We start from the raw sequence: 27,660 nt of genomic DNA, 5'->3' as shown, positions 1-27,660 counted from the left end.
TTAATGTGCATAAAAATAGCTTTATTTCCAATAATAAATCAGAACCTGCACATAGAAACCAATGATTCATTGGCTTCCCCACTCACTGATGATTCACATGTGGTGTGTGAGACAGTTTAAGCAGCAGAACATTAACTCCCCCATGCTAGGTGGCCAGACCAGGACCGCGTACGGTTTAAAATGCATTCAATGACTTTCCATGGATTAACAGATATTGTCGGACACATCCAAACCAACGGAATTGCACCCCCCACAGCAAAAAAAACCAAAACAAAACAAAGGACAAAAAAAAAAAGATTCAATTGCTGGATTTTACTCGTGTGTGTGTGTGTGTTTGTGTTTAAGTAATCAGGGTGCCTGTAAAAACTTAAGTCTGCCTTGAATTTGAGGGGCCTATCACTCCAAGTGATCACAAGGATGACTGTTTGAAATGCATAACCAATTTACTGTAACACGACTTGGGGCCGGGGGCATAGGATTAAAACATCAATTTACAATGCCAATCAGGTATTGGTACATTCTGGTCAGGGTTGCTGAATGTGTTTGTTCAACTTTCCCCAAAGCAGTTAGCCAACTGGGTACCACGTTTACCCCTTGACAGCTTATACACATAAAACTGGTCAAACGACAGCAAGTTTCCTGCCCATGAGAAACATTGATGCAGTAACTGAAACTATTTTAACTGGTAACGGGCCCGGGTCTGCAACAAACAACATGGCTCATCGGCACAACGTCCCCAGACTGACGTATTGAACGATTAAACATTGACCACATAAGAAATCCTTCTGCTACACATGAAAAATAAAACAAATACATAGCGCTTCAAAAACAAACCAAAAATGTCTAAAGGATACGAGAAACTCTTACAAAATAAAAATAAAACCATTTCAAAACTATTTGCTTCTGAAAATTTTGAACTAGTGTATATAAAACTTTTAAAAATCACATATACAACAGCTTAAAAACGGGGAAAACACCCCAACCTGAAAGAAGGCAATAAAATATTTTGACAGTTAAATTAATACGAAAAAAAAAACTGGAACATGTTTTATCTACTTACAAAAAAATAATGAAACAAATAGGACAACTAGACTTGAGGACAAGTTAGTATTAGCATGGGTAGCATCATCAAAACACACCATCCCTCACTCGGTGCTGGCCAGAGGAAGACAGCCCAACTTTATTCACGACATTTACACGTAATTCATGTTAAAGTCAGAAGTTATTGATGTGGGTGTTAAGAAAGAAAAGCAAAAATAAGAGGGAAAAAAAAGACAATTTGGCATTTAAATATTTGGTAGATAAGTTTTGTTTTGTTTTTTTGCGTTGCCGAGAAATGGCTAAGTACCCAGTTTAAGGTTTCCTCTGATGATTATGTACAAATCCTTGGTAGACCGGCTTGTGATGACGATATCAAACACAACCTGTTTCATTTAGATGACAAGGGGAGCATCAAACCCACACACTGCTGGGTAGTGATTGTTCAGAGAACCCGCATCGAGTGTATATGTAGATATCTGATGGGCTAGCTTATCAGGCAAGCGTTGAACCTGAAACCTTAACGACTAAAAGTACCCATGACTCGCTCACACAACTCAAAACCTGTCAGTTGGTTTCTCCAATTATAATGTGAGGATGAGCTACCGACTCTCAACGTTACACTTCATGCGCATTTGGCTGGACACTGAACTAATTTGGGTACTTCGATGTGGGTTTAAAAAAAAAACAAACAAAAAAAAAACAGCCTGAATCATAAGCTCAAGCGTTTCACTTGCTAAATAAATATTCAGTTTGTTGATTTTTTCTCCCTTCAAACAGCATTGAAGAGTTTTGTGTGCACGTGTGTTTGTAAAATGAATGTGCCGTTCTGCAAGAACATGTCAGTTTGAGTTCAGTTCTTTTCACCATTGTAAAACAAAGAGCCTGAAGAGCTGTGATAATTACAGCCGTGACATAATTTACAGGCTTTGGAAGTACTCCAAGTTAACAACTGAATACAATCCTCGACTATAAAAAATTGTGTGTGTGTGCAACTTGGATCATGCAGTATTGGCAAACGCGTTGTCGTTTTGGCAATATTTTCAGATTAATGAGCTTTCCCAATAATGAAAAAAAAGGACTTAAAAAGTTGAATCAGATAAAAATAGCTGAAAGTCAATTTAATATGTCAATTGTTCTCCGTGACTGAAAATCTACCCAATGCTATCTGAACTGTCCTTTTTGTGGTGAGGTCCTACCATTCTGCATGTCGCTCCTACAACCAAAAATGGTTTGCAAATACTACTTGACTCATGCGGAGGGGGGTGGGGGTTTGTTTATAAAGTATGATTGCCCTGCCAGATATGTCCTGCCTTTTCATTCATTTTATTAGTAGGATCACCGGTGAGCATCATTTAGGCACAAAGCACCTCTAATGGATAACGGAGTACCTTAGTAAAGAAAAAAAAAGCACAATGTCACCAGACATATTCCAATCCATATGGAGGTTCATTTTAACAACATGCAATCTTAATTTTCTTTTAAGGACAGTACCTTTAATAGCAAAATTTAAATCCATCAAATCTCTGCATAACAAGGATGTCTTCAAAACACAGAAGAGAAACAAACAAACAATAAAAGATGTTTTCAAAAGTCATTCACTACAGTATTGTGGGGATCTGTGGCAATCGAGCAGAGTTCATAAAACAAAGCCGAGAGCAGAAACCCAAGGAGAAATGAGAGGGGAAAATAAATAACTGGATCATTAACGGTGTACCATAGAGAAGACATCATTGCACAGGTGTTAGTGTTACCAAATGGAGGACCAAACAAGAAGGAGAGGAGGGAAGAGGTACAGGTCTCTTTGCAAAGTCCTCAATCGCTGGTTCAGGTGTTGCTTCTTTTCAACAGGCGACAAGAACAAAGAACGGAAGAAAAAAAAATATGTACATTTCCAAAGGTCATCTTGTACCGCACGGTTTCGGCAGCTGAAATGGTCCGCTTCTGTTGTTTCTCTTCCTTGTTTGATAGAATTAATCTTTGAAAACGGGAAAAACGATGAAGCTTCTGATTGGAAAAAAGAGCACCAACAGATATTTACTATCAGGGAGAAGGAGTCCATCAATCAATTTGTGTAGTTGAGTGTTCTCTCTTAGATTTGTACAATAGCGTCAACCCAACTATATGGCCAGGTGTGTACAGGAAGAGAAGGAAGAGGTGGGAAAGGGTACAATGATGGAGGCACTGCAGGGCTTCGTGTATGGCCCAGAATAGGGAGGGATGGGGAGTTGAAGCTGGGGTTGAAGGGTTCACGCATAGATCTCGGTGGTGGGAGCCTTCTTGTAGATGGGCTTCTTCCCAAGGTCGTAGCTACCTTCATCTTTCTTCTTCATGCGATAGATTAGGAGGAGGATGAGCAGCACTGCAAACATCAGGCCCACTGCCCCACCCGCAATCAGAGCTGGAACACACAGATGGGAAGGGAGAGAAGCAAGATATAAGTATGGGTGGATGATGACACACCCAACTTGGGAAGTTCAGACACAATATAGAGTTTCGGAGCTGAGGAGACGATCTCTCTGCCATAAATAAATTACAACTCCTTTATTCATGGTGTTGAATACCTATAAATCAAGGGGAGCACTCTTTTTTTTCAAATTTAAGGTCATCTGGATAGGAGCTATGGTGAAACGTTTTTTACATTTCTAAGGTGGCTAGGAACTTTGAGTGTCTCAAATGTTCATATCTGAGTCAAAGTAGATAATATATCTATGACCAAAATCCCACTTAATTACAGCAAACCTTGTTGGACTCATATTGTGAAGGACATTCTAATCTCAAAAATTACATTATTATGTGACTCCAAAACACAGAAAACCAAACTTATGGGTCGAGTACTAACCTGCAAGAACCTCCGTCTTGTTAAAGAGGCTCTCTTCACTTGCATGGGACATCAGCACATTGGAATGCTGCTCCTCATGCTGAAGCAAGGGGATCTCATTGCTGTTCTGGACGATCTCTATCTCATTGACTGCTGGCCGCACTGGACGGTCCAGCTCTGGGATCTTGTTGTCATTTATGTCAGGCTGTGGATGTTGGGACATTAAAAAGTATGTAAAATTTGGGACTAAGAATTCAATTCAGGTCAGTTTTTAAATTTTGTGCACTGTGTGTTCAAGTATGAACACAGAGACTGCTCCTTCATTTCTAATCGTCTTAGTCAAGGAAGGGTAGAAGACAGAGAGCAAACAGAGTTAAAAGGGGTTTTTAAAGCCTTAGTACAATCAGGCACTTGGATTAGGTAAAAGAAGATCCAATTCAGTGAGACAGAGACTTCTAATATATTGTCCAGTGTATACTGTTTGAGAGGTAGCTTTACTCTGGATACAGCCTTAAGAACACTAATGAGACAAATAAACAACCAAGAAGAGAAAAGAAAAACAAAAAAACAAAACAACAATCTTAAAATCCATCTCACCTTGTCTGATGGCTTGATGTGCACATTTCTGTTTGACACAGCTGTTGTTGAGGAGGAAGAGATTAAAAGTTGGTATTTTTAGTTAGGTTTACAACTCAAACATCACAGACAAGACTGGCTGCACAATGTATATCAGTTTACAAAAAAGTTCCTACTGCCTTCACATACAAACTGAATTAAAGATGCTAGTTTTGTGAAAAATAAATTCCATCATCATTACGTAAATAAATTTACCATAATTGCAAGTTGGACATATAGGATTTGAAACTTATTTATGAAATTCTAATTTCAAGTATTAAAAAGGTTTGGCCATGATCAATACAACTTTAATACCCATGTTTTAGGAAACTTACTTCCATCACCGGATCCAGAGAACTCCTCATCATACTCATCTTCGTCATCGTACAGTGTGTCATAATCATCATCCTCGTTGCCCTCAGTAAACGCAAAATCCGAGCCATTTTGGGAGTCTCCTGATGAGACAAGGTCTTCAGGGTGTGCTGACATGGAAATGGTCTGAGTGGTCCTCATGGGCATCCATGTCTCTGTCTCCCTCACCTGCTGGGACACCAGAGACAGAGTAGGGGTAAGAGGGACATGCTATTCATATATCTACTCATATATACGCGCTAGGTAACTATCTGATGTGATAGTAGGGGTGTGCCATATCGCATCATTCACGATAATACTGGTATAATTTTTAATATTTCTAATATTATGAAAAAAAATTCATATTGTGAGAATGACGATATTCTGATTTGTTGATGTAATGACATAATACCACTATGCACGGCAACAACAAGCATGGCTGAAAGAAAGCGAGAGTAACGTTGTTACTGGCTCGGCGGTAGAGGAGTTGGTTCCAAAAAGGGGAGCGACTTCAGTAGTTGGGAAGTGGTTTGGTTAAAAAAAGATCAGACGTGCAACAAACCAAGGTAATAACGTAAGACGTGCAAAAAGACTGTAACAACAAAAGGGGGGCATACAAGACGCTTTTCCCCAGCTAAAACAGAAGCGCTCAGCTGAGTATGAGAAGAGCCAAAAATCCCGCAAGTAGAGCTCAACAGCTGATGTGAGATCTAAACCAAGCAGAGAAACTACATTGGCTCAGCGTAGCATAGCCAAATCGTTGGCAAGCTGTACGTTGTGCATGCAAAGCCAGCTGGATAGCTACTTTCTGCCACTAATTGGCAGCATTTCAGAATAGAAGTTAACATTAAGTGCATGTTTTGCACATTATTGTGCAATAATACACCTGGCAAGACGTTTACAATTATTTTGCTTGTTTTTAACTGTGTTCTTTAAGGAATCCTTGAGTGAGTGCTTTGAAAGGTGCCCACAAATAAAATGTATTATTATTATTATACCTTATTTGAAGGTAATCTATTTGAATCACTATTGATATTCACAATAGAGATTTAAGGGTAATTTCTGTATCACTGTTTAGATGTGAACATTTTTTATTTATATCCACTACTACTTATACATTTACACACTAAGATTCAAGGGTATTTTTCTTTTGTATTTGGCAGCTGTTTAGATGTGCACTTTGGACTTGTGGTCGATTTTTGTTTTGTTTTACTATTTATATTTTATACAGAATCTGAATCTCACTCCGAGTTATTGTTGTTTACAAACTGAAGAACAGATAATTTAGTTTTCGCTGTAGTTTTGAAGGCAAACTTTTACATTTATCCTGACATAAAACTACAACACTTATTTTGTTGCAATTGTATGTTCTTGAAATTAATAATAAAATATTTTTCAATATTTTGTCATATTGTAAAGTACATCATTATCGCAAAAATACCCTGAAATATTGTGATGCTATTTTAGGGCCATATCACCCACCCCTATGTGATAATAGAACAAGGCCTTCATCAAAGGCCAAGGTTGGAAGTCAGCAGACTAAGTCTGCATTCACACCGAATCCGGCAACGCGTGAAAAACGACGGTCCTCCCATTCATTTGCATGAGGGTAGTGCGTTTAAACTGTGGCAGTGCGTACCGCAGGGGGGTTAAATAAATAAATAAACACAAAAACACAGCAGCTGCCCAGCAAGTAGAACCAGAATCGACTTTTGCCAGAACACAACCCGACGTCACGCTGCGGTGGCCAATCATGTAAGCCGACGGGCGATCAGACCGCCACCTCCTCGATTGGGGGGGTAAAGTTCACAACGTGACGTTACACAAATTGGCCAACCCTGCAGGAAGGTGCCGGATTCAGTGTGAATGCAGCCTAAGCCTGGGTGAATCTGTGTGAGCCCATCCTGTTCTACAAGTCACAGGGAATCAAGCCCACGCAGGGATGTGATCACCAGGAGAAAAAGAAGAAATAAATAAGGAGTGCAAAAATGATTAAAAGTAATCTAAACAGAAATAAGTGTGATAATAAAAAAAAAAAAACTAAATTCCTGAATTAGGGTTGTGAACATTTACAGGTTAAGATGCTTGTAAATTTAAATGTTGACAAAAAAAAACAAAAACAAAACACAACCATTTGTCTTCTTTTTAAAAAAAAATAGTCTAAATCACAAGCTCAGTTAAAAATAAACAGTTCTATGCAAGAGGGCAATTGATAATCATTAAAACAGAAAAAATGTACATCCTTGGCTATTTACGAGTTTTACTAAACACATCTATGCCTCTCTCTTTCTCCACTTAAATGATTTGGCATGGAAAGGCAAACACATGGGTCCGAGTGATCACACTATTATTAGATGTTGGCAACTACCTGTGCTATTACTACTATACCAGACCTAATGCTCTGTTGACTTCACCTGAAGTCAACGCCATGAACAAGATGTTGGCAAGATATACTGGTGGTAGAAAATAATGTTAAAATGCTTGCCTTAGTTGTGTTTTTTTTTTTTTTGTCAAATACAAAACACTTCATTATACATCAGCGTCTAAGCAGAGATGTCTGATAACTGGGTGACTCCTCAATGCCGTCATGTTGGCAATCTAACAATGTAATCTACTGGATTCTATTAACAAGAACTAAAGCCATGACATGTAAATGTTTACATGTGTACATGAAAAAAAAAAACAAACAAAAAAACCCCAAAAACTGAAGTAACGCAGCGCCAGCTGTGCATTTGAAAACAGAAACTGCACGGTGCCAACCTTTTTAGGATATACGTTTTGGCCATAATTTGAGCTACTGGGTCGCCATACAACCATGCCTTCCCTGTTGGTCACGTAGAACATGACAGTGAAATTGATAAGGTCAGTGAATACTGGTCTGAGTGATGAAACCCACAGACCTCTCATCTTGGAGTCACGATTGGCTCGGCTCTGTGGCATGGCTTCACGATAACTGCCCCCAGTCATGACTCAGCCTACTGCGGGAGGCGAGTCAGCAGCATATTATTTCACACCTGGCTAAAACGGTACAGCTTGACACTCCCCTTGCCATGACTACAGGAGGTTTTGGAATAATGGCTGAATAAAATAAATGTCATACTATACATTGTAAAGAGTGGAGCGGAGCACTTAAGACTAGTCGGGTTTGAATTCCCAGGTTAACACACTATGAAGGGTGTGGGCTGAGCTCAAGTAGGATTCATTGGGCTACGATCCTTGTCTAGCTAAAACAGAAAAGGGCACACACAGTGCAAATGGCAGAGATCATGTTCCCTCAGGACCCACAAATGTTATCAAGTCCATCAAATGACATTTTCAATAATAAAATGTCTAAACTAATTTTAAAAGGAAATTTTCACCTTTACTGAATATATGAAGGTATATTCTGGGAAAAAAACAAAACCCTACTACTACTTTAACCAGCTAAATGCATAATGTTTTGGAGAGTGTTAAAGTACATGCAACCATGTTGTAGGAATGACAATTGATTATAACACGACTTTAATAATAACCTATCATTTTAACACTACAAAAAATGGTCATTTCTAAGTGAGAAAGAAGTGAAAGTGATACAATCTCAGCTTTTCTTCACTTTTCCCTTCACAGTGGCAAGTTTCTTTTAACCTTTGGTAATCTCTATCCAAATATGTTCTTGACTGAGCACTGACCCTAATCACATATTAACAGATCTAAAATACTTGCAACAGCGAAGCTAATCACAAAAACTTTTTGTAAATTAGTATGGTGTTAGTGCCATACCAATACAGTGATTGGGTCACTAATCACAAAAACTTTTTGTAAATTAGTATGGTGTTAGTGCCATACCAATACAGTAACTGGGTCCAGTCATGCATCTGCCCATTAGATCTACAACCCAGATGCACCGATTGATTGGTCGGTAACTGGAATTGGCCAATTTTCAGCTTCATCAGCCATGACCGGTGACCAGCCGGTCAATCTCAGATATATCCAGTTCAGTGCTGGTCAAATTTACACACATGCGCCGCACACGCAGCAGAACAACATGTTTTACTTTTGGAACGTAAAACATGTTAGATAAAGTGGGATATATTGCAATTCAGTTTCAGTTGGATTGTATTTGTGAAAAAAAAAAAAAAAAAAAAGCTCTGTCCAGTTAACTGGAGAACTTTTTTTATTTTGAGATTTGTATGAGTGAGACAATGTCCTGTAAACTGGTGCAGTTTTGGAGAACATACAAATGTTGTTTAATAGTCAATGTTTTATACAACTGAAATTTCTATTAAATAAAAGTTACAAAATGTTTGTGTATGTTGTCAATTATATTTCTTAGGGGAAAAAAAAAACAGGATCGGCCAAGAAAATTGCAATCGGTGCATCTCTACTACAACCTTCCAGCAGTAACCAAGTAAAACGGGCATATTGCAACACACAATGTGTCTCCGATGACTACTTTTCCAGATCATGAAATGCCTTCAGGGAGCTGAAAATATTAAGTATAACATTTTACAGCAACAAGGTGGGTGGTTAAAGTGGGACTTCAGTAATGGTGACATCTATACCTACCCATACTTGTCTTCAAAACTGGTAGACTAGAGCCAGGCTGACCCTAGCGACACAGTATTCACTATGAAGCTCAACATAATGAAGAGACACCTGCCTCTCGTAATCACATTAGCACACTTAATTTCATTGACCATTTGCCCAGTAAGCAGTGTGAATGGGATTAAGGCTCCTGAATGTGCTCACACTCACTGCTACCAATCTAATTATCATTACAGTACACACATGTGCTCACACATTTAATTAGTATTACGCCTGCATTTAAAAGTGTTTTAAGGCAAGGGTTTGCCAAGGGAGGGAAGCTTTTAGGTAATCAACACCATAAAATAACATCTAAAGAGTTTCCAAGAAGATTTTGGGGAAGAGTGCATGTGTATATAGTTTGAAATTAACTGGAATGCAAGATTTTGCTATTTTTCCTATCAAGGCTTTAGCCCACTGCAGTTTGTTCCCAGCCTTCACGGTTCTTTAGAATGTAAAGTTGGTCAACAGAGAAACGAACCTGTGTGCCGATGCCTTCCGGAGAAGAACCACAATGTGTTTGCCAACATCTATATAAAGTAAGCTAAATCTCAACATAAATGCTAACTAAGTGGAAAACTTTAAATCTAATGAAGAACACTGGGCCAAACCATCATATTTGTATTTAATCCGTACCACTTTACTGACTCCATTTTTTTCCCTGGGTTGCCATGATATTTTTTTATAACCCTCTGGGGCAGCCCTGATTCAATATCCTCGTTTGGCCTCAATGATTAACATACTGAATCTATCAAACACAGGCAAAACAGGCAGTCAGACAACATATGTCGGCAAAAAGCAACATATGTTGGGCATGCTGGTCAAATATGAACCCTGGGTTACATACAAGACAGCCATGTGTAATGTCTTGGTGAAAAGCGGACAACAAGAGCAAGAGAGAGCAGGATGCAGATCACCACATCTCTGTCAATTCCAATGAAACCTTCCATTTGACAAGAAAAAGTTTAACCCAAAACACAATGACTATGTTGACATGCAGTCAATAATCCCAATAAGATGAATAATCAAATTAGGAGGAGAGTTTGATTAAGATGTCTTGCATAACACGTATTTGCATAATGCAATCCCTTCAATAATATAAGTTTACAAGACTCATAGAATAATCGAATGGCTGAACCGAAGTTATGTTGCATGCAACCCGACTGCTAACATTGTGTTCGAGACTTTTCGGAAATGTTTTTTCGCCTTTCCAAAACTTTAGAATATTAAGATTGCTAATTTTAAACATTATTATGGCTGACGGGATCATTATCCAAAGATTAAGAAAAGGTGTATATCTATTTTATCCTGATGAAGACACTAAGTTTGCTGAAATGCCATTTAAAAAGTATTTACATCGGCGGTACGAGTGTGTGGTTTCCTTTTGGTGGTCTGTTTACCACGATTTGCCACTTTTTCCTTCAGATGCCAGTAGTGAGTCTTGGTGCATGTACACAACCAGGTCTCCGAAAGATCTCCGATTAAGGTGTATACAAAGTTCAGTAAAATCAAATGATTGACGAAAAATCTAGCTCTGTTAATCACATATTTGCATCGATTTAGACTTTAACTCGATTAATATAGTTAATTTAAGATGTTTACATGGCAGTTGTATTATTGCCATAATCTGATTAAAATTGGATCTTTAACTTGCATGTGATCACGCCAACTGAAAACATGCCTGGGCAGCCAACCTCATCTCACTCACTCACTCACACATATATTGATTGCCTCATGTGTCATGGAGTTATAGCCTCAAAATTACAGCTCCCCCACCTCACTGCTTGATCATGCATATGTTGTGAAATGCACGTTTTATTTTATTCTGAGTGTGTGTGTTGAAAAGCTTGCTCTCCTAATTATGTGTGCAGTATTTGCAGTCAATCAATGCTTCATCCTTTAAATTGGCCTATACAACCTGGGGAGGGGAGGGGACGCTGCTTCGTTAGTGCAAAGGATCTTTAATAAAAAGGAGGGGGGACCATCCCTTTGCTTCAAGGTGGGTCTTTAAGAACTGTTCCTCCCTCTCTCCAAGATCCCCTCTCAGACAAAATCCCTATTTCTTTAGCCCTCTGTGTGTGTGTGTGTGTGTGTGTGTGTGTGTTACACTCTCTTGCCCTTAGTAAAAAGACTGACAAAGAACCAGTCTCAGAAGTAAATCCAAAAAAGGCCTAAATCCTCAATTATGTCCTCATTTAAACCCCATACATGGATCCAGGGGTCCTTTGAAACCGAGTGTGTGCTTAATCCTAAACCATAAAATGGTGACAAGCGGCTCCTCATTTCCTCACTGCCATTCAAATGATGTTTTCTCCTGCTGAGGCGTGCTGGAACAAGCCCGCTGAGTCATATTACGGGAATCAGCATCATTCAAACAATAATGAGGATTCATCTGAGTCAGGTTCACTGAATCAGGTGCAGATAAGTGAGTCAAACCTATTTGTAAGGAGGGGTGACTCTTTTTCTTCAATAGTACAATCCAAAATACCATACCCTGAGGGATATCTTTCTTATTTCAGACTCAATTATCATTACGCGAGTATGACTTAAGGAAAAAAAGAAAAGAAAAAAAAACCTTTGAAAAACGGTGGGGCTTTTTTTTTTTTTTTTAATTTATTTCTGATTTTTCCCTTTTTTCTCCCAATTTAGTGGCCAATTGATCCCTATTTTAATTCAAACACCCACCCTCGTATTGCATGCGTTCGCCAACTGCATCTCTCCGGCCGGCAGTCTCGAAGGAAAGCGCCTCCCCACTTTTGTGACAAGGCGAATCCAAGCCGAACCACGGTTTTTCCGACACACACAGGGACGCATTCACATGACGAACACAAGCTGACTCCGCCCCCCTCCCGAAGACAGCGTTGCCAATGATCGCTGCTTCATCGAGTCCGGCCATAGTCGGATCTGACGAGACCGGGGCGCGAACCCCAGTCCCCAGTGGGCAACTGCATCGACACCAAGCCGATGCTTAGACCGCTACGCCACCGCGGACTATGGGCTTTTTTAGACGGTTCCCCATTATTGCTCTATGCACTTCAGGTGATCAGGACAGAAGACCACCTTGCACTCAAGCTAGAGAGATGAAATGGTAACTGAAAGATCACAAACTTGATCCCATCGACAGCCCCTATGTTCATCACAGTCAGAGCACCCTTAAGCAGGTGAGATTCACTCCTGTTCATTTGTGGCAGGGCTACGCACCTGGTTGCTGTATGTTCCTTTATCCTTTTGTGTGAAATGTGCTGTCAGAGAGCGAGATTAAAGGAGGCATTCTCCAAACATAGCCGTGTGCGGGCATGGCAACCAAAGCCTTCTTTAAAAGAAAAAAAACAACATACCCTGTATGGCTAAGTGAGACTTGTCCTGGCAAGTTCCCAGGAGGGAGAAAATAAAGATCTGACGCTGAGATTTTGTAGGAGTTTTGTTATCCTGAAGTAATGATGTCAGTCAATGGTTTCATTATCAGATCTGGGGGATATCCCGACTCTACTGTATGCTTCCAGAAAACATAACCAAACTGGGACGCAGGCCAAGGCCAAACCTGCCCGTCGGCTGCCTGGATAAAAACAGCCTTATCCTGTTCCAATTTTAAGGATATGTTCAGGGAAATACACGCATACATGTAGGAATGGAAATTTCCATTTTGATAAAAGGAATTGCTATATGCCCTAACATCCTGAAATGGTATCAAAAGAATTCCAGCAAAATAAATGCTCAAGGCTCACTTTCTACCTCTGTTCACTCCCTAACTAAATCGTTACAAAAAAAAAAAAAGTCCACATTGTTAAATTCACCAACGATTTTTTGAGAACTATTGACACAGACCTTTCTTAGACTGTGTAAAGAAAATTGGTGCAGAGCTCAGAAATTGTGCCTGGGCCTTATCTTGTCATTATGTAATCATGGTAACATGCAAATCGCTTCTCACTTTGTGAGACTAAAAGGACCATAGACGACTTGACTGTAAAGCAAACTCAAAGAGGAGCAGTCTCAGGAGTCTTCTAAACTCCATAGTAATTTGGAGATGGATAAAATGGCTGTAGATTACGTAGTAACTGTATTAGATGGACCCAGTGTGTGTAGAGTTAACGGTGCTGCTGCATGCGTAACCTCTGCGGCAGCTACTGCAGCCGAGCCCAGCCAGGAGGTGGCAGCGGACCCGCCTGTCACCGAGAGCCAGGAGAAGGAGGATGACGATGAAATGGAATACGATTCTGACTCAGGCGGCACAGTAAAAGATTACCAGCGACCAGCCGGCGAGCTGTACAGTTTGAAGGAAACCAATTGTTTTTTTTGAATGAAACTTCTGGGAAGTCTGTCAATGTAATTGATTATTTTTCGGATACAGCCACATTTCTCAAGACTGTCACATGACTGCAAAAATTTGTCAGATTTATTAGATGAAAAAAAAAAGCATTATCGTTTAAGAAAGCCTTAAGAAAGCCAAAAAAAACTAAAAAAAATAATTGAATCACAGGGTGTTATTTTCTCTATATACAGTGGCTTGCAAAAGCATTGATACCCCTTGAACTTTTCCACATTTTGTCATGTTACGACCACAAACATAAATATATTTTATTGGAATTTTATGTGAAAGACCAACACAAAGTGGCACACAATTGTGAAGTACAAAGAAAATTATACATGATTTAAACATTTTTTTACAAATAAAAAACTGAAAAGTGCGGTGTGCAAAAGTATTCAGCCCTCTTTTCTCGGAGTGCAACCAATTGCCTTCAGAAGTTGCCTGATGATTGCTGAATGATCGAATGTTGACCTAATGACTAAATAGAGTCAACCTGTGTGTAATCTAATCTCAGTACAAATACAGCTGTTCTGTGACAGCCTCAGAGGTTTGTTAAGAGAATATTGGGGAGCAAAAAGCATCATGAAGTCCAAGGAACACACCAGACAGGTCAGGGACAAAGTTGTGGAGAAGATTAAAGCAGGGTTAGGCTATAAAAAGATTTCCCAAGCTTTGAATATCTCATGGAACACTGTTCAATCCATCATCCGGAAATGGAAAGAATATGGCACAACTGCAAACCTACCAAGACACGACTGTCCACCTAAACTTACAGGCCGAACAAGGAGAGCACTGATCAGAGATGCAGCCAAGAGGCCCATGGTGACTCTCGACGAACTGCAGAAATCCACAGCTGAGGTGGGGGAATCTGTCCACAGGACAACTATTGGTCGTGCACTGCACAAATCTGGCCTTTATGGAAGAGTGGCAAGAAGAAAGCCATTGTTAAAAGAAAACCATAAGAAGTCCCATTTGCAGTTTGCCAGAAGCCATGTGAGGGACACAGCAAACATGTGGAAGAAGGTGCTCTGGTCAGATGAGACCAAAATTGCACTTTTTGGCCTAAATGCAAAACGCTATGTGTGGCGGAAAACTAACACTGCACATCACTCTGAACACACCATCCCCACTGTCAAACATGGTGGTGGCAGCATCATGCTCTGGGGGTGCTTCTCTTCAGCAGAGACAGGGAAGATGGTCAGAGTTGATGGGAAGATGGATGGAGCCAAATACAGGGCAATCTTGGAAGAAAACCTGTTGGAGTCTGCAAAAGACTTGAGACTGGGGCAGAGGTTCACCTTCCAGCAAGACAACGACCCTAAACATAAAGCCAGGGCTACAATGGAATGGTTTAAAACAAAACAGATTCATGTGTTAGAATGGCCCAGTCAAAGTCCAGACCTAAATCCAATTGAGAATCTGTGGCAAGATCTGAAACCTGCCATTCACAAACGCTCTCCATCTAATCTGACTGAGCTTGAGCTGTTTTGCAAAGAAGAATGGGCAAAAATTTCAGTCTCTAGATGTGCAAAGCTGGTAGAGACATACCCCAAAAGACTTGCAGCTGTAATTGCAGCAAAAGGCGGTTCCACAAAATATTGACTCAGGGGGGCTGAATACTTTTGCACACCGCACTTCTCAGTTTTTTATTTGTAAAAAATTTTGTAAATCATGTATAATTTTCTTTGCACTTCAGTTGTGTGCCACTTTGTGTTGGTCTTTCACATAAAATTCCAACAAAATATATTTATATTTGTGGTCGAAATATGACAAAATGTGGAAAAGTTCAAGGGGTATGAATACTTTTGCAAGCCACTGTACATCCAATTTGTTTGTTTTTCTGATTTTCATCTCTCCTTTCCCTATGCAGACTAAGTTTTGGGTCTTTAAAAATATTAATGGAGGGAGAGCTAGGCAGAAGAGAGTGGTACTTTTTGATTTTTGCCCTCAGGATTTTTCTTCAGGAAACACAGACATGGGTGGGGATTGGAACTGCACTACAGATTTCACACTGGACACGACAAGTGAAGAACCACATTTAAAATCTTCCATCACTTTATCCAGGTTATTGTCACAATTTGATTTAACTGATGCTCGGAAAATAAAGAATTCAAACAGCAGACAGTACACATGGGTGAAGGTTTGAGGGAACAGGGTCAGTGCTGCCAGGCTAGACAGGCTATGTTTCACCAGACACCTTAACACCAGGTTGATCAGGAGAAATATATTTCCAGTTAGTTTTACAGATCGCCACCTAGTCAATGTTGTTTTATGTCTTTCACCAACAAAAACATACAAATCTTTCTGCCACAGTTTGACTCTTTAAGTCAATTAACACATTAAAAGGGGTTACCACAGCAGCTTGCACTCCTACTCCTGTTTGGATGAGAAGCCTACTTAACTACAGTTCAAATAAATGGCTCTGGAATACATTTAAATTTCTGTATATTTTTTGCTCTTTTAATAAGAAGTACTGTGTGGTTTACTGCAGCTTCATATAACTTTACACATATTACTGACAGCAATAATAATAACAATAATCAAGAAAAATAGCTCTGGTATTGGTAGATATCCAAATTCAGGTATCGCAACTGAAAAAAAAGTAGATCGATGCATCTCTAATTTGATTTTTCTTTTGTGAATGCTTATGCATCTTGTCGTCAACTTTTAAGATTTGTCATGATGTTGAACTCTTGACTGCCCAAACTGATTTTCAAAGAAAATAAACAGAAATATGTTTCGTACAATCCCCGTTTGACAGTATGAACGGCGTTAGCGGATATATTATTTATTGGATGAGAGGCGAAACATCTTCACGGCTATATACCAAGTCCAGTTGCACTTGATTCAACTCAATTGGAAAAGTGAGTGGTGTATACAATCTCACTTTGGGGAAAAAATGATGAATTTACAGAAAAATTCCAAACTGTCTTTTTACTTACTTGTGTATACCCAAAATTTGTCAACAACGCAGATTTCAAACATGCATTTCGAAGAGTGAGACTTACTTTTTCCAACACTGCTGGTGGTTTTCAACATTCACACGTACAGCTTCTACCTGTATCATTCATAGATAGCATTTGTTTACTCATGACCTTACATTGCCTTCTGTCTCCTTACACCCTGCCCCTATAATATGCCTTTTATAGAGATAGTAAACTATGGCATCTCTAACTTCAATGTTGCTCTTAGTCATTTATTTTGGCACTCTCAATTTTCCATGTAACTGTACTAAACTGCTGTCTATTGACTTCATCGTCTCTGCAGACTGAAAGTAACTTATTTCTAGGGTGGATCATTTTCCAGAAATTTCTTCAGGTGTTCTTACAAATGCCTGCCGTGGAAAAGAAATGAATACATTCCTTGCGATTAGCTCACCTGCTCCAGTAAAAGTGTCTAAATACGGCAATGTGACAGCTATTGTTCAAACTAATGTCGTTTGGAAATGTTTCTGTAAATGTCTTTATGCATGCTTAATAATCACCATCTTACAATGCTGTGATTGCAAACATTCCCAAATCCTCTGTGAATAGTACAAATGGCCATCGTAACTCTAGTTAATCATCACGGCAATTTGCATATGAAACCAATCGGTGGTTTTGGTAGTTACACCACTGTATTGTTTTAAGCGTGGGGATACTGCAGTCAGTTCAGACTGAAGAGGTCACTTAAATGAGTGATGAAATGTTTCTCAGCAAAAGTGTCCAGATGAACCGATTCAACTTTCTTTGACTGCGTTTCTGTAAATGTTACTGGGTCTTTTGAAGGTAAATTGCCGATACAACTTTTCAAGAATGTTGACTCAAGCTTTAATTCACACATGAGCCCGACAGATAACACAATCAGGCCACCATTTTATCCTTCCCATGAATTACTCCACTTAATTCTGTCTAATGTATGGCAGCTGGTAAAGGGGCTGGATGTGATGCAGTCATGTTACAGACTAGCTAAATAGAATTCAAACAGAAGTGACAAACATTATTTTCTTTACTCCATGATATCAAAGAGAGAGAAACTAACAAAAGGTAGTCTACTTGCATTATTTTCCTTGAAAATGCTTGATTTAAATAGGGTTTGTCATCATGCCAGTATCAGAAACTTAGAGAACTTAGTTATTCTGAAATAACAGACTTGACAAAGGTACATATTTGGGCTGTGGAACTACTTTACTGTAAAACAGGTTAAGCTGAGTAAATTTCCATTCTCCAGGAATGAGAACACCATTTACAGAAAGAATGCTAAAATAGAAACATGACATACTAGCAGAGGAGCATTTCCTTGCAAGTCTGAATGAAAATAACTGCTCACATCACCATCTACTAACACAATCACAAGACAAGTTTTAGCCTCGTGGTGAAATGGAAGTTTCTGACAAGTGTGGTCTGAAGCTGCACTTTGAAGTGGGGTATTGATGAGAACCCCCAGACAAATGTTGTCAAGTCTTCAATGTGCCTGGTGCATTTGTCTGGTTGGGTAACTTGTGCAGGACACAAGAAAGACTTGCGAATTCCAGGCTAAAGTGAGCCTTTATTTAGCCTAGTGAAAATTTTTTTTATTTGATTTCTCCCTAAAAGGCAAGTTAGAGCAGATGGAAAGCTATAGATCCACAGTCCTAGAGCTGGCAGGAATCAAGGGTCTTGCTCAACGACACTTAAGCAGGCGGGGGTTTCTGCTTATTGACGGAATGAAAAAAAATTAACCCCAGTCTTGAATCTGATGTATGTGCGGAAGAAATTTTTGTTGTGAAATATAAATGTCCGACAAGTTGGTTCAGGCAGGGGTTAAAAAAACAAAACAAAAAAACCTCCACCTTGCCTTTCCTCTCAACATGGAGGTCCTAAACTTCTGCTCGTCTCCAAATGGACTGAAAGACACTGTCAAGACATCCGCCAGCCAGCCGTCGGGGTTGTCCCTTCTATAGACATCCAACAATGCTAGTGGTCGCCTCAAGAGCATATCAATGAACAACATAACTGGGGCTGTCTTCAGGCCCCCTCACCCTGCCTTCATTAAGCCAGGCAAACAATTCCTCCATCTGCCAACAGAGAGAGGCATCTGTCCAATTCACACAATAGGGTGCAGGAGGCACAAACTATTAAAAGACACAAAACAAATACCAGCATGCAGAAATGTGCATCTTTATTCTGTCTGATGTCCAACATCACTTGATCTTTTAAAAGAAAATAATTACCGTGGATTTCCACCCCCCCCCCCACGATATTTTGATGGCTCCATGATATTATATTATCCGAGTTATCAATACTAAAATCCGTAATCTGATTCAACTGTACTTGGAAGCTAAATGTCCGCATCGGATTTGGGGAAATTCCATTATACGTCTTCAAACAATTTCAAGATTTTCTAAAGATCCTTGTGGTTTGACTTACTGCACAACAAACCTACTGATCAGATAGGTCTATTGGTTAAAATCTTCAAAAGGCATGCCTATTTCAGCTGATATGTTCCACTTCTTCTGTGTGACAGTCCTATATAGTCTCATTTGCTTAACGATATGGGACAATGAATGGCACTAGTTGTTCAAAGCCCTGAATGTAGTTGGGGGTAATAAATACATTGAAATCAGGAGCAGGGCTAAAAACAACCACCCCCACCACCCCAAGGCCATGATGCAGTCACAGCCATACCTGCCATTACATCCTGTGCAAGGTTAATGTACTGCACGTTTTACTCCTACACATGGCCTCACAGAGAGTAAAACACTGACTCGATTGCAGGCCTAACCTAGCCTTTAACAAAAACCCAAAGCCTAGCTAGAGAAGAAATGAATTGTGGGATTTACTGGCAGTTACGCATTGAGTTCAGCAAATACACAGGTATGTACAAACGCATTAAGAAAAAATTAAGAAAAAAAGTGCATTATTGCAAAAACACACATTCCCACATGACCATGATCACACACCTCTGCTTGGCCTTCTGACAACAGAGGTATAGATTCCTTCCACCTTTTTCTGTCTATCTATAGCTGTGTTTCCACCTACCAGCCAAGTGTGAGATATTCACACCTGTCAACCATTTAAGTAAAAGATCATTTTGAGCAGCTCCACTTGAGTAGGGACCTTGTTCAAAGACATTTCAGCTAAATTTGTTTACACAGAAGTGTTCCTACTTTGTTTTACTTAACATATTTTTCCTTTGTAAAAGGTATTCTACTCCGTTTATGCCAAGAAAAAACAAAAAATCACTTTCCCAAAATACTTCCCTTCTATTCTACCCCATTTTATTCCTTTCAATTCCAGTCCTTTCCCAGCATGTCAAGAGGAAGAATAAATTGTACAGAGAGTGCTATGGAGGACGATGTTGATTCACTCTACATGGATAAGGCTAATTGCGTTTCAATGACCACTTCCTTTGAGAATGTCAGGCGCCTTATCGTAATTATCTTATTGGTTACTTCCTTCCCCTTAAGTCATCCTGGCAAGATGGCTTGACCCATCTGTATCATGACAAAAAAAAAACAAAAAAAAAACAAGACTGATGGATTGATTAGCCAAGCCCATACAAAGTCGAGACAAACCCTCTTATGGAAGCCATTTCCTTTCTAAAGATCTCTTTGTCTCTTCACTTCTAAGTATTTAATGTTAGTCCTTGGGGGAAGCATATCGCTGCCTTGGATCAAAGACAGCAGTGCCTAAAAGACTACATGTATACGACCGGGGAATTATTATCAAGAGTAGGATCAGTACAAGACCTATAAAAAGCAGGCAATTATGGGAGAAAAGAAAACAGGAAATTCCTAATCAACGTGAATCAAGTTAATAAAACCACTGAAATTCTGTGGAATAAAGTTTTAATGTGATCATACAGTAGTTATATTTTTCCCTTATTTACTGTAACCGCAAAGCCTCCAGTTCATTTCTAAAGGACAATTATTTTGCAACGAAAACTTTGTTGGAACTACCATTCAAGTAGCCTTCATCACGGTCCAATTTAGCCCTAATGCTAAATATGGGTATGCCCCATATCTTCTTGATCAATTAAACTCATTTCCTCCATCCACAAACACAATGGACACATGGACTTTGGACACGTAAATAAGTTACAGATATGTTCATTCATTTTAAACTTCAATCAAATAAACAATGTTGAGTTAATGTTAAACTGAGTTTTTTTTTTTAATCTAAAACCTCCATCAACCTGGTGAGTAACACTGAAAGAATGCCCAAGGATGAATCCACCTGATTTTAATGCATGGGTTATCTTCAGGGGTATCATCATATACCAATATATCGAAAATCGATCTGCAAATCGAATATCCTGCATTTGGATTTGAATCTAGGGAGGCTAAATATGTTTGACCTTTAAGTATTTTAGAGGCCAAGAACAACGTAAGCCCCCTAACTTTATGTCTTGAATAAAATCTCCGCTACAGTACCAAAGAGGCTAAGGACCTGCCCAATGATTCCAATCCAAAACACGTACAATGCATATATTTTGCATATTGTTGCCCTGGCTGGTTTGACATTGTACAACTTGTACATGCCGTCTCTGCTTTCAACCGACTGCTAAGAGAAAACAGTTTGTTTTTGTGGTACCTACAGGTTTGAGGGCAGCTTGTCTGGTCACTGTTATGGTTGAGGGACTGGGGAATGCATTCCTCTCTGTGGGTCTGCTAAGTAGCTAAGACCTTGACTAAACAGTCCACCACCACATTCCAGTACTCTCTACACCCGAGTCAAAGCATTTCATACGCACACAGCTGGGCCACCTGAGACTACTGTTATGATTCATTCTTCTCCTAAAACTATGTTTTGCAAATGTTGTTTTAATCAACACCATGGTTATATTGGTATGCCAGTGCTCAGTCTAGAAATACCTCAAGGCTGAAGACAGGGGTCTCAAACAGAATTCACACCATGTGGCACTTAATCTCTCTATTGAAACCAATACAAAGGAAATTCTCTCAAGTGGGGTGGCTGCTCCTGTAGGCAATATGGCCCACTCTACCAACCCTATACCAGGGCATAAACACAGGTGACTACACCAGGGGGTGAGACTACTGCAAGTTAATCATAACTGTATTATGAGGGTTTAAAACAAGACATGGGTGCTTGACAATAGGCTTGGTGACTGGTGCCCACATGCACTAAGTACGCTATCAGTAGTTTCATACAGTTAATTAGGGTAGACCTCACACAGCGGTAAAATTAAAAAGTGGTCACACAGACAATTTTACATTTGCACAAACTTCAATTCCCCCTGTAACGCAACAACAAAATACACTGGCGCAATAAGAATGCTTTTGTTGTTAAAAAGGTGAGCTGAAACCTGCAATGAAATTGTCCTAATCAACAATTTACAAGGATTTGTGTTGCTATTTTCCACTCAGTTTTAAGCCTGAACAGACTGAAAATAACTCCCTGTCGAACTGAGCTAGGATGAACCTGTCTCCGGGGATAAGTCAAAGTCTAATAGATTTTAGATGATCTTTCCAGAAAACAACCTCTCACCAAACGGCTATGCATAATGTTCAACATGTGCCTGTTTTACACCAAACTAAAATCCTTGGTTTTTACTGGGATTGCCTTTGGTGTAAAGGTCTCCATGTCACAAATCCCAGGAAATCAGACTTGGGTGCAGCACACAGCAATTTTCCATGGCACTGGCACAGAAATCTCCTAGGATAGGAGATTACCGCACAGGCAGATTTTTACCATATTACTTGTCGTTGCACACATGCCACAAGATCTTTGCTTTGGTACTATGTTCATGTTCTTGGAATGTTGATGTTTTCACTGGAATTCACTCTGCAAAAAATATAAAACAACCCCTTTCAAATGTTACTCCTATTTTGCAATTTCATATGTGTGCCTATATCTTTTTAAATTCAGTCACATCTGCACTCATTGGAGACAAAAATCAGTCACTGTATCAACTCTGATCATTCCCAAGTCTGGATCCAGGCTTGGAACAACCAGCTGTCAGAGGGTGACAGACAAGCCTAGGAGAGATGAGGCAAAGATGATGGGGCCAACATCAAAAGGACTCCCTCGAGGCTAAACGATACATTTTCACAATGCAAACACAACAAGGCTCAGATTCCATGTTCTGTCCTGGCCTTTCCTGCATATCCACCACAAAGTCACAATGGCTTGTTCTGCCAAACCTAGGGTAGACGTGGGGGATGAAAACTGGCTGGGCAGCAAATCTGTGTGTCTCTGGGGCTTTGTCTCTCATACTTTTCATTGTTATAAGACTTTTTTAGTGAATGAACCTCATTATATGCAAGGTTTTTCATCTTGACTACAGGAGGTCAGAGCTGGACTAGGACCTAACTATACATCCTATCATAGCGCAAAGTAAACAACCAAACAGTGAATTACGGAAATAATAATAAAATTGCAGTTTTAAATTGGTTTACTGATGACCTGCGTAGATTCATACAAGCTTATTTAAATTAGGAAAGGAAGTAATGAGGGAAGGGATCAAAATCTGAAATATCTCTTTGGGAGTAAAAGAAAAACTCTCGCTGCGCCGACATTCCACGGTCCAAAGGGATTTTATAGACCAGCGGACAGCAATGCAAGAACCCTTATTACATCCTGGTCATACCATTTATCATGCTCCTTCTCTTTCTCTCCTCCCTCCATGCTCTCTCACTGCACAGGCATTCAATTCAAGCCTATCATGCAATGAAAAAAAAAAACTTCTAGCAAAGAGAGACTAGCACATTCTCTGGCAAATGATGGGGTGACGGGGCAGGGGGGCGGGGTAAATCCAAAATCAGTGACATTCCTCTATGGTGTAACAAATAGCTAAGCTAGGCCCATGACATTTTCCAGTCTTGTTGTGGACAAACAGAGGAAGACTTGTCAAAAAACACGGAGTCATTTCCTATGGCTAACAAATGGGCTAGATGTATTCTGAATACAAAAGAAAAAACTACCAAAAAAAACCCCAAAACAAAAACACCGAATTACACCTAAAACTGTGCATTTGGGCTGTGGGTTCAATTCACTCTTAACAAAACAAAAAAAATCCCAGAGGAGAACCTAATTCTTTTTTCTTCTTTGTTTGTGTAGTTTTTGTCATTGAGCGGTTATGATATTTTACTTACCAGCTTCATTGTCGTGATTTTGGACATGGGACCACCACTATTAGACATAACTTCAAAAGTGTCTTAATTGGCAGTAGAACCCAATTATCTAAAATATGTATTTGGAAGTAAAACCTAAAGTCAAGTTTATTACCTGAAATTTCCAATATTATCAACAGTGGGTCATCACATTGCTCAGCTGCTTCCTGGTTCAACTTGCAGGAATGACCATAGATAGCACCATCATAATAGTAGAGCCATCGACAAACTACCCAGTCAGTCCAATTAAGAAGTCATAGATAACGGGAAATCATGTACACAGTTCGACTGAGGCACTATGGTTTAGTTTGTTGTTGTTGATAGTAAATGTTTATGGCTAAGTGTTCCAATATCCCAAAAAAAAAAAAATTCGCAATTGCAAAGCTGCATTTAGTGGTTCTTCTGCGTCTAAAATAGCATAACCAGTATGTACAAAGGCAAACATTTTAACAATAAGCCTGTCCAGTGCTAAGAAGCATCTCACAGATATCAGATGGTTACCATGCAAAAATTGACACTCCCATATTAAAAGGAATTGTTAAAACTGTGTGTGTAAGGGGTGTCAATAAGTCAGATCAAATTTATAAAAAGACAATTATTTCTAAGAAAACAGGTTTGTCACACAGCATGCTCTTGAAGTCAACATAGGCCACCAATACTTGATCAAAACAAGGGACAGAAAACAGACAAGAAACTGAAGCAACAACCAGCCTAAAAGGAAAGTATTAGTCTCTCAGCAGGATAGAAGTCTATCAGTTTGGAATGAATGACAACAAAGGCAAAACAATACAATCACAAAACATTCCTATCATGCCATGGGTTTAAAAATAAAAAAAGACGCTTTGCAACTGGGAGCACTTCCTTTTGTCAAGCAGCAGAACATTGTATCGATTAGCTGGGAACTCCAAATCCCACATTCCAATAATGACCTCAGTGGGAAGAGAGAATAAAGGAGTAAAGGGGTGGGAGGTGGAGAGCAGAATTGTCATAGTTAGGGACTAAGTAGCCATCAAAGGAAAGTGAGGCAAAAAAGGTTGGTGACCAAAAAGAAAGAGGGGGCTAGCGACCCAATCTCTAAGAGCAACTGATGGGAAAGCAAACTTCAGAAAAAGAAGCACATCAGACTCAAAGAAGATAAAAAAAGAAGATAAAAAAGGCGAGAGACAGAGAAGTTGAGGGTAAAGAGCCGAAAAAGTCAGGAAACCTGAGGCAATTAATAAAAGCATATCTTTAAATTCTGGCATAGTAAAGGTCAGTCCCTTATGAAAAGGGCCCAGGGCCCTATTGAGATTCCTCCAAGTGTGCAAAATCCCCAAGAAGGCCGGTCAAGGTCACCATAGGTCACATTCCAATGGGGGAATGCAAAAAAAGAAGACAGGAACAGGAGGGATAGTGAGCAACCAAATGCAACATAAATTTGGAGGAATATAGCATATTCTGACGTAGAGTAAGATTAAATTGTAGACTGTATGTACACTTGTTCCCTTGGAGATGACCCCAACACGTCCGAGGAGCCAGGTGGCCAGAACGTTTAATTCTACATGCTACCAGTTCATCACAGGAAGTCCAACAACACAGACAACTAAAGCAATACATTTGAACTGTACTTTGGCTGACAATATAATAAAAGATTAAGTGAACAGATTTATTAACAGCCAGAATATTAACTCAGAAAAAATGACTTTCATATGAAATGTCCATTGAGGGGAACATTAGCTACTTGAAAAATGATGCCAAAGTAGTTGAGTGACCTGCAGAATTTTTCCAGATTTTTTTAGTTCAACCCAAATAACATATGAGCTACAATACCATAATTTCCTTTAATTTTTAGAGTTTGTACGGGGTGTCGATACTTGGGCTCACACCATGTATTGTATTAAAAGTAGTCAGAATACTTTGAAAAAAATCAATAAACAAAAATCACTTGACAGAATTCATGTAGTATTTCCTGGGTTTGCTTGGGACACAATAGAAATAATAATGGCATAAACACCGAAATGTGTTATCAAGGGTGAATAGAGGCTGTGCTCTGAAGTCTGTCTAAACCATCTCTCTTCTTACAAAACTATTGGATTAACGACAAGCAAATACCTTACCTAATGTACCCAAGCCTGAAGGTCACCAAGAGTGACTGCTAAAGTCAGTCTACTGCTATTCACCCCTTCTAGCAAATTAACACTAAACACACCATCTGGATTGGCTGTGCTCCTACCCCCCAGGGGTGAGAGACAGAGAGAGAGACAGAGAGAGACAGAGACAGACTGTGGGTGGCATCTAGATGACACCCATTGCCGTTCAATTTCAGTCACACCCACAACGAAACACACACACAGGCTACATACAACAATCACATGGCCATGTTTCTGATTATGTAGGCAGGTTAAATGCATGAGATTCTCAGGTGTTTGAACAGCACATACTTTATAAATAAGCTAGTTCATGGCATGACACCTAATGTTTATAAATGTCAGTGCTGTACAGAACATCATACACAACACATGATCAATGGATCACCTTTGAATCAATCCAGTTAAAGCAGAACTATTACAAGCAATGGCTGTGTGAGCGTTCAGCGATTATGGTTAGCATGCATGCTCAATAATCCAAGTAAGGACATTTGTAAATAATATCGGGCAAACAGCTATTTGAGCCAATAAACAGGTATTTTTTTAAATTCCCACAATGTTTATATTTAGTTTAAATTTAAAAAAAAAGTGAGACTAAAGACAACAGGTAGTTGTCTAGTCAGTTTGAAGACCAATGGATTGCTGCCGACAGACAGCGTTTCAGCAACAGGCAACTACTTTATGAGTGAAAAAGTCATTCATAAAACCTGGCTCTAAAGGACAGCGGATAAGTCGCCAGTATTCAACAGTCACACATTCAAACTTTGGCCCTGCATTGTTATTCTCTTCTTCTATCCTATAGTCCTATGCATTATCCTTTATCTGTCTTGTTCTGGTATAAAAAGTAGATGGTCCTCCTGAGCGAGAGGGCTCATTCATCTAAAAAGCACAGCCTAAGTGCCCCAGAGATAGGCTCATCACAGGCACACAGAATGAATGCCTTGCTGGCTCCCCCCCGGGCCCCATACTGGATAATAGCAGAAAGCCTCTCCCCGTTTCTCTCTCCCTCTCTCTCTCACACACACACACACACACACACACTAAAAAAAAGAAGTTAGCATAGAAGCTAGTTGGCTATCAACAACACGAGTAATTGATCGCAAAATAAGCTGTTGTCTATTATCTTGAGACTACAGACAAGCCACTTCAGGGCTAACTTGCGTAAACATTTAAATCTCGTCGAGACACCCGGGTTGGTCGGTTTGATAGCGGCTGATTGAGCGCACTGCTACCTTGCGTTAAGCTAGCGAGGGGACGTTGTACGGGGCGACTATCTCGGCTTTGGAAGCTGACAAGTCGGAACTTTTACAGAAAACGGGCAGAAATACAGAAATAGTGACGAACGTTTAGTTGAGAAAACACAACTTACCGACTCCGAATGGACAGAGGCGAACAAGACCAGCGCGAGGCACACTTTGAACATGATTCTCCTTGAGTAAATGTCTTGGATTAAAAAAAAAGAAAAAAAAAGTAAAACAGCAAAACGATGTTTTTCCCTTAAAAAAAACAAAACAAAACAAAACGTCGAGGCCGTTCAAACTTGAAATGTGCAACGGTACTCTTCACCGGACTTTTAACGGAGACTTTTCATACAGTTCCACCCAATAAAGGAAGGCAAGAATCTTCACGTCGTCCACCTTTTCACCTTGAGCGTTCTCGCGTTGAGGCGCTGTGCTTCCTTCTCTCCCGACACTGATCAACCACACTGCGTATCCGACCCGCGGTCGGCTCTATATTTTGGGACGTC

General features: G+C 39.7%; 1 protein-coding gene across 2 annotated transcripts; it reads right to left on the bottom strand.

Moving 5' to 3' along the window:
* sdc4 (syndecan 4) lies at window positions 1-27,660 on the bottom strand. Of its 2 annotated transcripts, none has more exons than XM_056273116.1 (5): window positions 27,283-27,660; window positions 4,810-5,017; window positions 4,457-4,497; window positions 3,881-4,064; window positions 1-3,439 (listed from the first exon to the last, which is right to left on the bottom strand). In XM_056273116.1, the coding sequence occupies exons 1-5, from the start codon at window positions 27,334-27,336 to the stop codon at window positions 3,288-3,290; spliced, it is 639 nt and encodes a 212-aa protein (XP_056129091.1). In that variant the 5' UTR covers window positions 27,337-27,660; the 3' UTR covers window positions 1-3,287. The 2 variants fall into 2 exon arrangements, with proteins under 2 accessions (XP_056129091.1, XP_056129092.1); XM_056273117.1 differs by having other exon boundaries at window positions 4,810-5,014; window positions 27,283-27,657.

This window comes from Lampris incognitus, chromosome 2 (assembly GCF_029633865.1).
Source record: "Lampris incognitus isolate fLamInc1 chromosome 2, fLamInc1.hap2, whole genome shotgun sequence".
Taxonomy (NCBI): Eukaryota; Metazoa; Chordata; class Actinopteri; order Lampriformes; family Lampridae; genus Lampris; species Lampris incognitus.
The sequence above is the reverse complement of the archived record's forward strand: the minus strand, read 5'-3'. Positions and strand labels throughout refer to the sequence as shown.

What these genes read in the sequence shown, in the direction of transcription:
- sdc4 (XM_056273116.1), bottom strand. Translation starts at nt 27,336, where the DNA reads ATGTTCAAAGTGTGCCTCGCGCTGGTCTTGTTCGCCTCTGTCCATTCG. An exon ending in CCTCTGTCCATTCGGAGTCG is followed by an intron (nt 5,018 to 27,282) that starts GTAAGTTGTGTT and finishes CTGGTGTCCCAG; the next exon opens with CAGGTGAGGGAGACAGAGAC. An exon ending in CTCTGGATCCGGTGATGGAA is followed by an intron (nt 4,498 to 4,809) that starts GTAAGTTTCCTA and finishes CCTCAACAACAG; the next exon opens with CTGTGTCAAACAGAAATGTG.